This window comes from Haliotis rufescens, unplaced genomic scaffold (assembly GCF_023055435.1).
Source record: "Haliotis rufescens isolate VD_foot unplaced genomic scaffold, xgHalRufe1.0.p SCAF_12, whole genome shotgun sequence".
Taxonomy (NCBI): Eukaryota; Metazoa; Mollusca; class Gastropoda; order Lepetellida; family Haliotidae; genus Haliotis; species Haliotis rufescens.
In genome coordinates, this window is record NW_025963802.1 from 32,843,825 (window position 1) to 32,859,005 (window position 15,181).

Consider the following 15,181-nt stretch of genomic DNA (forward strand, 5'->3'; position numbering starts at 1 on the left):
TCATGATGTACGAACAATCAGCCCAAAAAGGAAGATTCCAATTTTGGGCACTGATGGGAACTAGGGTTCTTATAGGTGCGACTGCCCCTATTCTATTAGCGTTCATCCCCGTGGGTGATGCTGACAACCCATTGGTTTCATTATCTAAGATATTCATAGGAGGGGTCTCTGGATCTGCAACTACATTTCAAACTGGAAGAATCTTTCTTCTTGAATACTTTGAAAAGAAAGAGAAACTAGATAACGAAACAGCGGCAGGTTTGCAGAAGCTTGAGTTGGACATTCGTCTATTTCTAAACTCAATCAACACAACATCGAACGAAAGTTTACGAAAGTTTATAAGTGAATGTATACAGGAACGGCACAATATATGCTCGAAGTCAAAACCAGATGGACATACTTATGAAAAATATTATCTAACGATCGACAAGTATCGGAAAAAGCAGTTACTCATTGCGCACATAGGACAAAGACTTGATTGTGAGGAGGAAGAAGATATGTAACTGGGTTGTTCGGCTTGTTTACCAGTCTCCATCGTAAACTTGTTGTTGTTGTTGTTGTTGTTGTTATTATTATTATTATTATTATCATCATCATCATCATCATCATCATCATTATTATAAGTTTCTGATTAGTGGGATGTGTAATCAATAAATTAATGTTATTATCGTGATAGGGATCAATAAGCACTATCATCACATAATGGATAGTGTTGTCCAGGCAATAAACCAATTCGTGGTATCACGATCCGATAAACATGCTAATAAGTTCACTAAGCAGGAACTAATTTTAGTAAGCTCTGTACACCGATGTGGGGTTTACTTCCTCCAAAAACTATTGCACAACTTTCCTTGAATCATTTGATAGAAGTTTCCTGTTTGGTGTGTAGAGTCATATTCTCTATGTATTTATCATTTATTTGAAGTATTTCATTAAAATACCACGTACATATCGGATTTCGAAAAAAGCATGGTGCCGTAATGTTTGTCTTTACATTACATGAAAGTGTAAATTTTTATTTATCCAGGAAATCACCCGTCTATTCAGCCTTCCTGGACAATGAAAAGGACTTTGATAGTATTAGCCATGCTGGTCTATCTTAAAAACAACAACTTTATAACGTAGGCATTAAGGGGAAGATACGGCTCTTCTCTATCAAAGTTACAGCATCAGTTGTAGTGCATACGTCAACTACTGTGGTGACACATCACATACGTTTTCTGTTGAGCAGGGTGTCAGGCAAGGACGCATACTTTATTCGTGGCTCTTTCTGTTTATATTAATGATCTAATTTATGAACTAAGAGGAAAGGAATGTGGTGTTTTTTTGTATATGGACTACAATTTCAGTTGTTATGCTCGCTGATGAGACTATATTAGTCAGCGCAATACCCGCAAGTCGCTCTTAACACTGTTACACAGTTTGCATATGACTGGAGATTTCCTTACAATGCCACTAAAAGCCAAATTGTTATATTCAGTAGATTGAATTCCCAACATAATACCTTCCCATTTCATCTTGGTAGTGTTCCTAATGGAACATCATATAGAGTAACATATGGGGGAGTCATTCTTAACACTAAACGTACATGTACAAATATGAAAGTGCGATGTTGACGAAACGCAAGACGCACAGTAAGCTCACTCAAGTCTTTAGGATTGAATAGTTGTGATCTCCACCCTGTTGTATGTGCTACAATATGGCACCGAGTGGCTCTCTCTACTAGCTTCTGTGCCTGTGAGCTGCTAAGCGGTATGCGTGGTCAAATACTATCCAGATAGAGAATACTCAACGATACTTTGCCAGAGTCATTCAAGGCCGAGGTAAAAAGGGGCACGGGTGGCCCAGTCGTCTAAGGCGACGCAATTCGCTGTGTAGAGTTGCGTCCCTTGGGCACGCCAGTGACCTATCATTGTGGGTTCGGATCCCGGTTCGCCCCGATAATGTTTCTAGGTTTGTCAGCACCATACTCGTGCTTGTGGGTTTCACAGAAGTGGTAAACGTCTGAGACCTGCATCACATCGGGCTTTCCTCCCACATTAAGCTGACACGCCGTGATATAACTGGAATACTGTTAAAAGCGGCGTTAAATCCACTCACTCATCTAGGAATGTGGACACTAACAAGATACATAGACAATGCAGGCTACTTCTCCCTGGAAGACTGTGTACAAACGCATGCTTCTCTGCTTGGAAACATATTACATGTGTAAACTTAGCCTTAGACGATGCTCATAATATCAAAACTGGCAATAGCATTTGTGGCACAACGATATTTACAGCTTGTAAAAATAACCTTACAAATGTCACATTGTACTTGATATTTCCTTGCAAAATAAAATGGAGAAGAATTGTATGTGATGCAATGTCCTTATATGATGAAGATCGGAAGAAACTCAGACTGTCATTGAGAGAGGATCTTGTCCAATACAGGTCAAATCCCTCAAATCTTAAACTACATGTGTTATGGAAACTAGCACTAACTTATCCTCATCTTTGGTATTGCATCCAATACTCTCTTAATACAGCTTTTATGCCCATTACATCAAGAGAATGTTCTTAATGTTGCAGACATGCCTTGATTATGACAGATCTCTGCTTTAACACTGTTACTATTTTATAAATGATCGAAACGAATTCTTCTCCACCCTACTTGACAAACTGGATGTTGAAAGTTATGTTTAAATTGAACTTCTGGAAGAGAATGATGTGCTCGCACTATTCTCTGGCTTGTAAAATTACCACGTGGAATAATGAACCACCGTACTTGGGAAGCATATCATTAATATTCTGTCAATATATCTTAAAGTTGAAAAATGTATTAGATTATACCCAATTTACATCTGCTGTATCGGACTAGTTCTCGCTTGTGCAGGTAGTTGATGAATATATATTCATATATCTTCTGTAAATACTAGCCCCATGCATTGGCTCCGAGAATATCAGAGATATTGCAAATCTTCGGATGTAAATTCTGGAGGAAATAAAGATTTCATTCATTCATTCATTCGTTCGTTCGTTCGTTCGTCCGTTCGTCCGTTCGTTCGTTCATTCATTTATTCATTCATCTTATGGAATAGCTGGTTTTCGCGTCCGTAGTTAACGCGCTTGCACATCGTTCATTGTTCATTCGTCAGTGATCTTTGCTTGTGACAATTGGAGTCCATCCACTTTAGATTGTCTCTCGTTGACTATATACATCTGATAAATAATAAAACTGTGATCTTTTACCAAGTCGTCTATTATTTCTTTATTTATATAGTAGTTAAAAACCGGCCATCTGGTTTAAGGAGGTGGGGACAAACAATTATCTATTCCAGAAAATATTATGCAGAAGCGTCTTCCTTTAGTTAAACGAAAGAAAATGTTCCACTGATTTTCTGAAAATGAAATTCTCCAGCTTTTGCAGGGTAAAAACTGTACCTGTTGTTCAGCGTACGGCATTTAGCAACATACTGCAGTCGAACAAAACAACCGCTGTTGCTCTTCCTCTGAGCAACTGAGGCAAATCTGGGGTTCGAACCCGCGAATAGCAGATCCTGTTAGTAAAACAACTTAAACAACCGGGTCAACGGTGCTCACTTTGTTCTTTGTTCATACATAATTAACGGATAACGTATTAACGATATAGAGCTATGTGCACATACACGGATATAGTCTACTATAATAGTTTACTATTAGAGTCAATAACAAAGGAACGAAACAAAATGGAAACGACAAATACCATTTCCAGCATCCTCAATAGTCTAGAGTATGAAATCTCAGTTCCATTTCGTTTCGGAAGTGACGTCACCGCCACGACTGCTCCTATATCTAACTAAGCACAGATTTATTTGATTGGACGGCTGTCTTTTGTTCTCGTCAATTTAGGCAAGTAAATAGTAGGTGACGTGAGGTAAAGTGGGATTTATTTGGCGTCAGGTAATCGAATCCAACCTTGCGCTCTCCGCAGACACTCAATCCACCAAACCTCAGAGACGGAGGTCACGGAATCCCACACGATACAAGCATGCTGAGGACAATTTTGGCCACGGTTTCCATCCTGGAGACAAGAACGTGGTGCTGTTGACCTATTCTGCCACGGAATCACACTGGATACAAGAATGCGGTACTGGGGACATATTTGGCCACGGTATCCATCCTAGAGACACGAATGCGGCGCTAGGGACCTATTTTGCCATGGAATTCCTATGCGGAAACGAGCATTAGGTGGGGTCCTATTTTCTCACGCAATCCCTACGAACTATTATTGAAAGGGAATCCCCATGGGGATATAAGAATGATGTGAGGTCATATTTTGTAACGGAATCCCTTCGAGGAGACATGCATGCAGTGCTGGGAACCTATTTTGTAATGGAATCCGTACAAGGAGACAAGCATGAGGTGGGGTCCTATTTTGTCATGGAATCTCTACTAGGAGACAAGCATGAGGTTCGGTACTATTTTGTCCGGGAATCTCTTCGAGAAGACAAGCATGCGGTGGGATCCTATTTTGTCATTCAAACTCTACGAGGAGACATGCATGCAGTGCTGGGAACCTATTTTGCCACAGAATCCGTACAGGGAGACAAGCATGAGGTGGGGTACTATTTTGTCCGGGAATCTCTACGAGGAGTTATGCATGCTGTGCTTGGAACCTATTTTGCCACGGAATCCGTACACGGAGACAAGCTTGAGGTGGGGTCCTGTTTCGTCATTCAAACTCTATAAGGAGACATGCATGCAGTGCTGGTGATCTATTTTGTCACGGAATCTCTACGAGCTGACATGCATGCTGTGCTGGGAACCAAGTTTGTCAGGAAATCCCTACGAGGAGACAAGCATGAGGTTGGGTCCTAATTTTCCACGAAATCGCTTCGAGGAGACGAACTCGGGTGCTGGGGACATAATCCGCCACGGAATGTTCATAGGGCTTTAATAAATACCTCAATATCTCTGAATGAACATGATAAACGGGTAACACGTAAAAATGTTGCATAGAAAAGATAATATCACTTGATAACAAGGATTTATAGGTCACATGGGGAAATGTAATATAAAATAAGGAAAACGTATAACGTGGAAAACTGATAACAGAATACGAGGAAAACACACGTCCTACAGAAGGTGAAAAAACAAGTCAAACGTCATTGGTTGATCATATGTTTGATAACCATATTTGGTATAATTTATATTGGTAATAAATATGTTGTAGTAGTCAGTATATACACACGACAGGACAGCCAGGAGTGGAGCTGACATCCAGAAGTTATACGTGAGTAACATTGTTACTCCTCTATCGGCAATGTTACTGCTATATCACAGTTGTCTGAAGATCAGTCAGTCTTGGTCTCGGATTAATACAGTTTGCACATCGGTTTTCCGATTCATACCTCGATGAACCGAAAAAAATACACCGTCAATCCTTAAAAAGACTTGATTATACTTACCACCGTCAACATTTCATTTAGGAATTCGAATGTAAACATGATGTTGTGGTTCTCTATTCATTCTCTATTCTATTGCTATGGTGGTACGTTGATTTATATTACAACAATCTATTGTTATATAGTGCTTGAATTCATACTTCTATTATGGAAATGTTCTTTATATTAGTTTATATCATCAGGGCTCCAAGCTGAAAGGCTGTATAGCCATATTGTAATCGTTCGATTTATTATTATTATTATCCTTATAAAGTATTATCTATTATTCCGCCGAGTTTTTGTACCAGACCTAGCAAAAATAACCACTGGTTCGATTTTTTCAAATTTCGCATGTGTATGTAGACGATGAATACTAGTGCCCGCCAAAATCCCAAGGTCGTAGGCCCAATGACCAAGGGTAGATAACGGAAAAACAAGTACTTTTGAGGATATCTTTCGCCCTATTGCTCCCCAACCGCTTGTTCGATTACTTTCAAACCTTGCATGTATCTTCTGCTTGAGTTGCTTGACATGTTTTGTTCTTTGACTTTGGTCATTGGTCACGTGATTTGCAGCCGTATTAGATTCACATTTTTCACAGTGTCTTCAAACAACTCCGAGTCCACGGAATGAAATGCTTTCAAACTTTCTGAGAATTGTCTCTATACATAACACATCAAACCTTGTTAGCCGATTTTGGATATCTTTTTGAGTTATTGGATTTTTTATTTTGTTTATTTTTTACCCGAATTTTACTTTAAAGATCATATCTTGTAAGGTTCTCCACAGAACTATTGAAAGGTAGCAAATTTCGTAGCTGTGACGTCCTGCAAACGAAGTTTGACGGCGTTGGTACAAGCAAACCCTTTGATGATTCAAACATGAGGATTCGAGGTCGAGGATTGGTTTAGAACACCCTTGGACACCCCGGCATATGCAAATGTCGTAACGGCGATGTCCGCAAACGGTGCTTACATTTCATAGCGTTAGCACAAGCAAGCCCGATGAGGATTCGAACATGGACATTTGTGCGCAGTGTTACTTGGAGCCCGCCATTGCTGCATGATGATGATGATGATTATCAGAAGGGTTAGTTTGGTTTTGACGAAAGTTTTTAAATGAAATGAGATCTAGTTAATCTGGACATGTTTTAACCAGTCGCCTGTCACAATCTGTGTTTCGTAATGTAAAAGAGTTAAAATTGTTCAGGGGAAATATATCGCCTTTCGTTAAAGTAAACCGGCCTATGTGTTGTTGAGCGATTACCTCTTTCAGCTATAGGCGTAGTATCGAGCTTTATCACGCACTGACCTTGCAATGCTGTACATCGTTTCTTTTTCAAGCTGCATCACTGAGAGTGAGTGCATATGTATCGTGCACTCAGTCGTTCTCCTTTCACACTGTTATTGCAACTTATTGTTCAACACGATTATATACCAGGTTTCTATAACTTATGACTTTGTTCAATAGACATCACATGTAAAACAACGTGTTTGATACTAGAAATCTGTAATTAGTTGTCTTCATAATCACATGTATGGCGCTTGCTGTGCATGGTTGAGCACAGTATTGTTTCAAGTAGTTCACTGTGTGTAATGTGTGATGATTCATTCCGGTTCAATCGGCTTACGGCACTGCATGGATTATTGTTTTAACAGTTTTTCTTAACTTCCGGCAGAGATTATAAACTCGTATATGTTCTTTGTTTTTGGACACATAGGCAATCAATAGGTTTGTCTGTAGTTTGCAATTATTTTCCAAAAGGATAATACGGTTGCATGATGTAGTCACATTCTTCTAAACATATTTCAAATCTAAACACAAACCCAGTTAAACAAAACGGAACCGTACACAAGAGTAATGAGTGAGTGAGTAAGTTGGGTTTAACACAGCTTTGCATAGCGGGTTGCGGCCACTTAGGCGATTGGGTCAACCGTGCTCCCGTACAAAACTGTAACAAACTATCATACAACAAAGATGTTTTAGATGAGATTTGTATTGCTTAACATTCCATGAAGAAACAGTGGCACTATTCCACTATCACATCCTACAAAATATAGGTAGAATAAGTGCAAAACATACAGGTACATTCAACATACAAAGGAGGTACATTATAACAATTTTATTTTAAAACAAGTGTATTGTAGTGATATGGAAACAATGTGAGAATTGAACAACACTATTGTTATGTTGTACATACAAGGAATTTGTTTATAATTATAGATATGATAACAGATCTTGAAAATTGTTTCTGGATAACTGTTTTTAAAAAATATTAAGAATGGTTCTTTTTAACAGAGTGTACCAAATTCCTTATAATGATTGAGGATTATTTGTGATTCTCTTCTTGGTTATATTTTATACAAGACAGTGCATAGTGTTGCTCATTTTCTAAGACATCACATGTTTCACATGTTGTTCCAATGGGGTTGGTGTTTTTTTATGTCCACCAGTTTCAATTTTTAGTTGATAAAAGTGACCTATGTACTTTGTTTTAAAATATGTTAGATAATTCTTAATATCTATAGATGTCTTGACCTACATGTATGTTCTTAACTTGCTTTTGGGTAAATAGGAATCCCTTAATGAATGCGTGAACATATTTTTACATTTGGACTGAATTTTTTCCACCGTGATATTGTTTGAATATTGCTAAAAGCGGCGTAAAACCATACTCACACACTTTTTCCTCTGCGTATGACATTATATGGCGGGGAACAATTGATGCACTGCAGCAATCTCTACTTGATATTTACCGGTTTAAAAAAGGGCAGCAAAGAGGGTTTGGGTGATCCTGGCACAGTCAGGTTGGTTAGGCTCATCGTCAGCTCAGGGCCCTTGCCCCTTCCACACGCAGCCCAGACATCGAATAGGACTTCTCCCAAGAAAGCGGTACCAAACTTAAGGCACCAAGAACAATGAGGACAACTTGGTACTTGGAATGAACGCGTGACATTTCAAAATCGAGGTCTGCAATATTTGCCATGTTTTTCCTGAATCTTGCCAATCACATTAGTGTCAAAAGGAACAATAAATTCAGTAATAGAAATGATTTAATTTGATTTATTAAAAAGGACAAGAACAGGTTTGTTAGTCTGGATACGCCTTAGGCTGTATGTGGGCCTATTTCAAAGAATTTTGTATTTATCATTTACCATGACGCCCTCTACATATTCTTGGTCGTACCACAGATGGACCTTTGTGTCAAAAAACACAAGCATGGAGAAGACGGCAATAAAGTGATCGCGCCACTTCATCATGTCGTTTATGATACTGTGTTTGTGCTAAGGCTGAGCATCCATTGACAATGTGTTGGACAGCTTCATTAAATTCATTGCATAATCTACGGTGGCCCATAAGGGACATGGAGTCTGTTTTTCAATATTTTGATATTTCACTTACTGTTATCGTAACCTTTTGCAAATTAACACGATTTGTCATACACATATGTGATAAATCATGTATAATGAAGATATTGAATCGCTGAAAAGTGAAGCGAAAATGTGAAAACTAAAAAATGAAAATGTCAATAACAAAAACGAAAATGTCAAAAACTAAAATGAAAATGCCAAAAACTAAAATTAAAATACAGAAAACTATTAACACCGCGGTGATAATATTTATGCCGCAGTGGAAATAGTTTTCTGTACTTTCATTTTAGTTTTTGACATTTTCGCTTCACATTTCAACATTCAATAGCTACTTAAAAGTACTTTTTCCATGTTTTCGGTTGTTTTTTTACATGATCTATCACATATTTGTATGACAAATTGTGTTAATTTGCAAAAGGTTCCGATGTGTGTTAGTGAAATATCAAAATATTGAAAAACAGATTCCATGTCCTTTATGGGCCACCGTACATAATCTACATTTCATATTTACATTTTGATGCAAAATCCCACATTGAAAGATTCGTGTGTGAAGTGACGGGTCTTGAGCAGCAAACAGAAAGCCTTCTGTTTCATTTTTCAGGCCAGGCGACTTTATCCAAGCGAAGGACTCTGCAGGGTTGCTGATTTTCTCAACAGACAACACATAAACGCGATGCAGTGGTCGTTCAAATAGCCTGTCCCTGAAAAAAGTCTTGGCCGATTTGATATGGCACTTCGCTTGGTTGACACTCATTTCTGTACTGTCCAGCAGTACAGAAACATCAACATAATTAACATTGGCATTGATATTATGTCCCACATCCTTGGCTCGTTTAAGAAAACTGTGGAATGCCTTGTTTTCACAATGAGTCTTGACATGCTTTACATGAGAATCATCAGACAAATAAACGTGTACAGAAGTGCACAATACAATTCTATCACGAAAAGCCTACACATTAATTAAACCATGTCCATTATAATTGGTAAATATGAGCTATTGAACTAAGAGCGGGGGTGGTGGGATCTGTTGTCTGACGTGATTCTTCGTGTGAATACCCTGACAGGATTATTTTTTATGTAGATACTATTTCATTTATTTCAAACAAAATCCATCTTTTTTCTCAGTTGAATACACATCATGTAAGTTTTGCCAATTGCCGAATCCTTTATGTCAAAGAACATATCATGGAATTGGATAAGACTTCTGTCCTACCCAACACACCCGAGGTTTATCTGTCCTACTCAACACACCCGAGGTCTATCTGTCCTACCCAACACATACGAGGTGTATCTGTCCTACCAAACACACCCGAGGTGTATCTGTCCTACCCAACACACCCGAGGTGTATCTGTCCTACCCAAAACACCCGAGGTGTATCTGTCCTACCCAAAACACCCGAGGTGTATCTGTCCTACCCAACACACCCGAGATGTATCTGTCCTACCCAACACATCCGAGGTGTCTCTGTCCTACCCAACACACCCGAGGTCTATCTGTCCTACCCAAAACACCCGAGGTGTATCTGTCCTACCCAACACAACCGAGGTGTCTCTGTCCTCCCCAACACACCCGAGGTGTATCTGTCCTACCCAACACATACGAGGTGTATCTGTCCTACCCAACACATACGAGGTGTAACTGTCCTACCCAACACACACGAGGTCTATCTGTCCTACCCAACACACCCGAGGTGTATCTGTCCTACCCAACACACACGAGGTCTTTCTGTCCTAACCAACACACCCGAGGTGTATCTGTCCCACCCAACACACCCGAGGTCTTTCTACACGCATCAAGACCTCGTTCTCTCACCTTAACCTTTACTACGTAACGGCTGTCTGTTGAGAAATATACTCGTGTGTGGACCAGACAAACCAGTGATTAGTATTTTTATCATGAGCAAACATTCACGCAGTCGGAGTACAACGACACGTTGTGTTTTCAACCATGTCACCGATGTCGCCTGTTTTGACAAGTATAGGTTACTGGGGACCAATTCTAACACAGAATACCGCCGGGATGCGAAGTCAACAAACGTTGCAAATGCTTCGATTAAGCTGAGCGTCTTGGTAGGATTTGTCGTTTGTATTCTCGGGAAGACCTTAAAAGTTGATCGCTGAAATGTTCATGGTGCCTACGATTAAATATCCAAACATTACACTGCATTTGTGTCCGGCAACCGTGCCAAACAGGAATAGTACCGCCGCTGTCAATGCTGATGGTGGTCATACCTGATGCTGACTTGTGAACTGACAATTGCCCCATGCCCCTTTCAGTCTGAGATGACGTTGAGTGAGTATGGTTTTACGCCGCTTTTAGCAATATCCCAGCAATATCAGGGCGGGGGACACCAGAAATGGGCTTCATACATTGTACCCATGTCGGGAATCGAACCCGGGTCTTCGGCGTGGCGAGCAAACGCTTTAACCACTAGGCTACCCGACCGCCCCTGAGATGACGTTGGGAGAGGACATGTGTGGACACTGTCATGATGACTTCATGTTTCATGGACATCAATATATTGTCCTCTTGCTATTTCAATCTGTGTTTGCCCTTTTTTTCTGTGATATGAAACCTCTAGTGTTATGAACAAGTAAACTGAGTGAGTTGGGTTACACGCCGCTTTGAAGAGTATTCCAATTACAACACGGCGTAATTAATTAATATGTCTGAAAGCCCGAAGTGAATGCAGGCTTCAGACGTTTACCACTTTGGTGAAAACCAAGAGAACTGGCATGGTATGGTGCTGACAACATAATCTGGGCGACCCGGGATTCGAAGCCACAATCATAGGTTTCTGGCGAGCCCAAGGGACGCAACTCTGCCACCCGTGCCCCCTTATTATCCCAAAGCATTCGGCGTTGATTATACTATCCATAATGTTATAATGTATGCATATTAACTTATTACATCAATGTTTGCTTCTTGTTCAACATGTTCAACCCTGCTCGGAGCACATATTCCATCTAAATGACGACGACCTGTACCGAGTATGGACCAGACAATCCAGTGATTGATGTGATGTCATATATAACCCAATTAGCGTTTGTGCGCAATCAAACTTTATGATGTAAAGTGAAACCTTGTTAATCAGGATTACCTTCCCGGTGAAATCGTCCGGACTTACACATTTCCGGGTTAATAAATCTGGGGTATGAAGTAATGATATACCCTCCCAGGAGTAATCATAAAAAAACCGCAGTTTCCGAATAAAAGGGTTCTTGATTAACGGTGTTTCACTGTATACCAATCAAGCAGTTAACTATTACCTTCATTTTACAGAGGTAGACACAAGGCACAAAGTACATCTTAAAACTTGAGACAGTGTAGAAAAGTTTTATTTTCAGCGAAATAATTAGAGTGAAATACATGATACAGTACTTGAACGCAAAATTGAAGATTTACTTTCTCACTGACGTTGGAAGTGGGTGTCGTTAGTTTTAATTAAATTTGATATTTTAAATATCCTTTCCAGAGACTTCCTATCTCCAACGAAATGTCAACAACCGAAGGTGAAGCTCAGGGGGAAGATGAGACTCGGGCTCTGCTTCAAGAGTCAGACCCTGATCAACCTCAAGTTCCTATCTCCAACGAAATGGTAGCTGAGACTCAAGCTGAAGTTCAAGCTGAAGCTCAATGTTCAGGGACGGTCATTACAGCATATAGAGAGTTGTTAACGGAGCTTAGAATTCGCAGCATGATAGGGTCTTATATGATGTACGACCAGGCAGACAAATACGGTAACTGGGCGTTCTGGTTGCTTATAGCAACTAGTGTACTAATGGGCCTGGCTGCAGGAGGTTTATCCCAGTACATCCCTATAGGGAAGGGAAGGATCCCTTTTATATCTAAGATGACCATAGGATTTATCACTACCACAAGCGGCACCTTCAAAGCTGGCAGCATGTTTCTTTATAAAAAGTTTGAGGAGAAGCAGGAGCTCTTCAACAAGACAGGCGCCGGATGGCAGGAACTAGAGTTAAACATCCGTCACTTCCTTGCTACTACTGAGGACACAGACAACAGAGATAAGTACGAACAATTCACAAAGGAGTGTATAAAACAACGGGGAGATATATGCCGTCTGTCAAAACCAGAGAGGGGCATCTACAAAAAGTTCAATGAAGGTTTTCCCAGTATCGTAGTGAAGCGATATAATAACAAGAGAGATGTCGTCGCACATATTCGAGCTGAACTTGAAGAGTCGGATTCCTCCTCCGAAGAACCTGGAGATAACTGATGTTACTCTATTTAACCTGCCACATTTTTGCAGCAAATGCTTTCCCCACTGTTTTTTAAAACTACTTTATGCTTTGAAGGCAACTGATGTACCAACACGTCAGTAAGACAAGAGTAAATCTTAATCTTTTTGTTTCTTTTTTATTCGCATATTATCTGTGACGGCATGTTGTGTGTCCTTAATGTAATATGTTCCAGACATAAGAATGATAGATATTAAAGCTGGGTAATACCAAGCCACTCTATCCAAATTTCTCGCCTCTTACGGCAAGCAGCAGTGTGATGTGGTCTAATGCTAACCCGGAATATTATGAATTTGAGTCAAAGGCTAATAACAAACTAAAATAGAACTGTGAGTACCATTCTCCACAAGATTGTATGCCAGGGGTGGGGGTGGGTAGCTTCAACTTTCCAATATTTAACATTCCCTTTATGTCGAGCAATATTCAATCAGTTACAGCCTTTGGTGTCTACATTTCACACCTTTTTAAGGTATAATAGAACATGCTCTTTCTACGAAGCTTTCAACGACGGAAGACATTTCAAAACTTGACGCATCAGTGACCACAAGGATGTTCCATGCAATTCACTATATTGACTTGTACCATATGTTCCATGTATTGTTTGTTTATCAGTAAACAATTAACTTGCATTTGCATGTATTTGTGACGAGTGCAGTCGGTTGGGTAGAACATGTTCACCTAGTATCAGCACTATTTGATAGTGATTAATAAACTATAAAAGTCAAAGCCAGGGAATAATCAGTCTCAATTACCCGCAGATTTCTTTGAGCACAAAAGGCATAATAGGGGCGATTAAATTATGTGAATAGATCACTGAAAATAAATGACACCATGTGTTCGCGAAAAAAAGTAGGCATGTCCTGCTCTACCGATATCACCCGACACTCACATAATTTAAATTAAACAAGTAAGTGAAACAATTTACCGTTCTATTGGATGACGTTGGGGTCACATAGAGAGCCTAGTAGTCGGGTGGTTAAAGCTAAAAGCAAAGGTTGGATTATCAACTTAAGTACAACGTGTGAAGCCCAATTCTGGTGTCACCCGTTTTAGTTTTGCTGGAAAATTGCTAACAGTGGCATAAAACAACACTCAATCACCAAGTGTTCGCTCAAAAGGGTTAACATATCCTGCCGTAGTGGTAGCATCCGCCACTCACACAGTTTGCATAAAAAAAGTAAAAACAGTGAAAACATACTCATGATATAGTCAGAATCACACACTGGACTATGCTACTAGCAAAGATTTCTTATGAATATGGAAATGGTTTTGTCGCTTTTATGTATGTAGTTATCTTTTATTATAAACCTGACATTTTCATTGTTGTATCGATCACAAATGCTTTTTAACGTTTAATGTTACTTTTTAAACATGTAATATAATTGAACTATTGTTAAAGTGAGCGCTGATTCCACCAACAATGTCATTTAGATCATTTAGATAGATCATATAGATTATGTATTTTCATTAAGTATGCAAACATGGTGTGGGTTATTTATTATTGATGTATGTCCTGAAAAAGCTGACTGTCGCTTTCTGATTCTGAATGTTTACAATTTATAAGATGGAAATGGATCGAACATAAGTTTTGCAATTTGTCTACACAACGTCCTGCATTATTGAATATATTTTGTGCGTAGTGCTTATCTTAATATTTATTTGCTTTATAATATACTTGTGGTTATTTAATATGCTTGGAAATAAAATCAATTAAATAGCAATATTCCATCGTCTTGTTTCCCAAATGTAGATACTATTTCATTTATTTCAAAGATAATCCATCTTTTTTTCTGAGTTGAATACACACCGTGTAAGTTTTCGGAATTGCCTAATCTTTTATGTGAAAGAACTCGGTCTCATATCATAGAATTGGAAAGAAATTTTTCGCCATTTTGGAGTGAGATTGTATGGTATTGTATCTTAAAATTATGTCAAAGATGCTTATGGCACATGAGGTTCTGTGGTTTGCTTGCTTGTTTGTTTGTTTGTTGTTTAACGCCGCACTCAGCAATATTCCAGCTATATGACGGCGGTCTGTAAATAATCGAGTCTGGACCAGAAAGTCCAGTGATTGACATCATGAGCATCCATCCACGCAATTGGGATACAATGACATGCATCAACCAAGTCAGCGAGCCTGACC

General features: G+C 39.4%; 1 protein-coding gene across 1 annotated transcript; it reads left to right on the forward strand.

Annotated features, from left to right (window-relative positions):
• The first annotated feature begins 5,204 nt into the window (after positions 1 to 5,204).
• LOC124111909 lies at positions 5,205 to 13,816 on the forward strand. Its single transcript, XM_046471815.2, has 2 exons — positions 5,205 to 5,253; positions 12,252 to 13,816. The coding sequence occupies exon 2, from the start codon at positions 12,273 to 12,275 to the stop codon at positions 13,014 to 13,016; it is 744 nt and encodes a 247-aa protein (XP_046327771.1). The 5' UTR covers positions 5,205 to 5,253; positions 12,252 to 12,272; the 3' UTR covers positions 13,017 to 13,816.
• Positions 13,817 to 15,181: the final 1,365 nt, after the last annotated feature.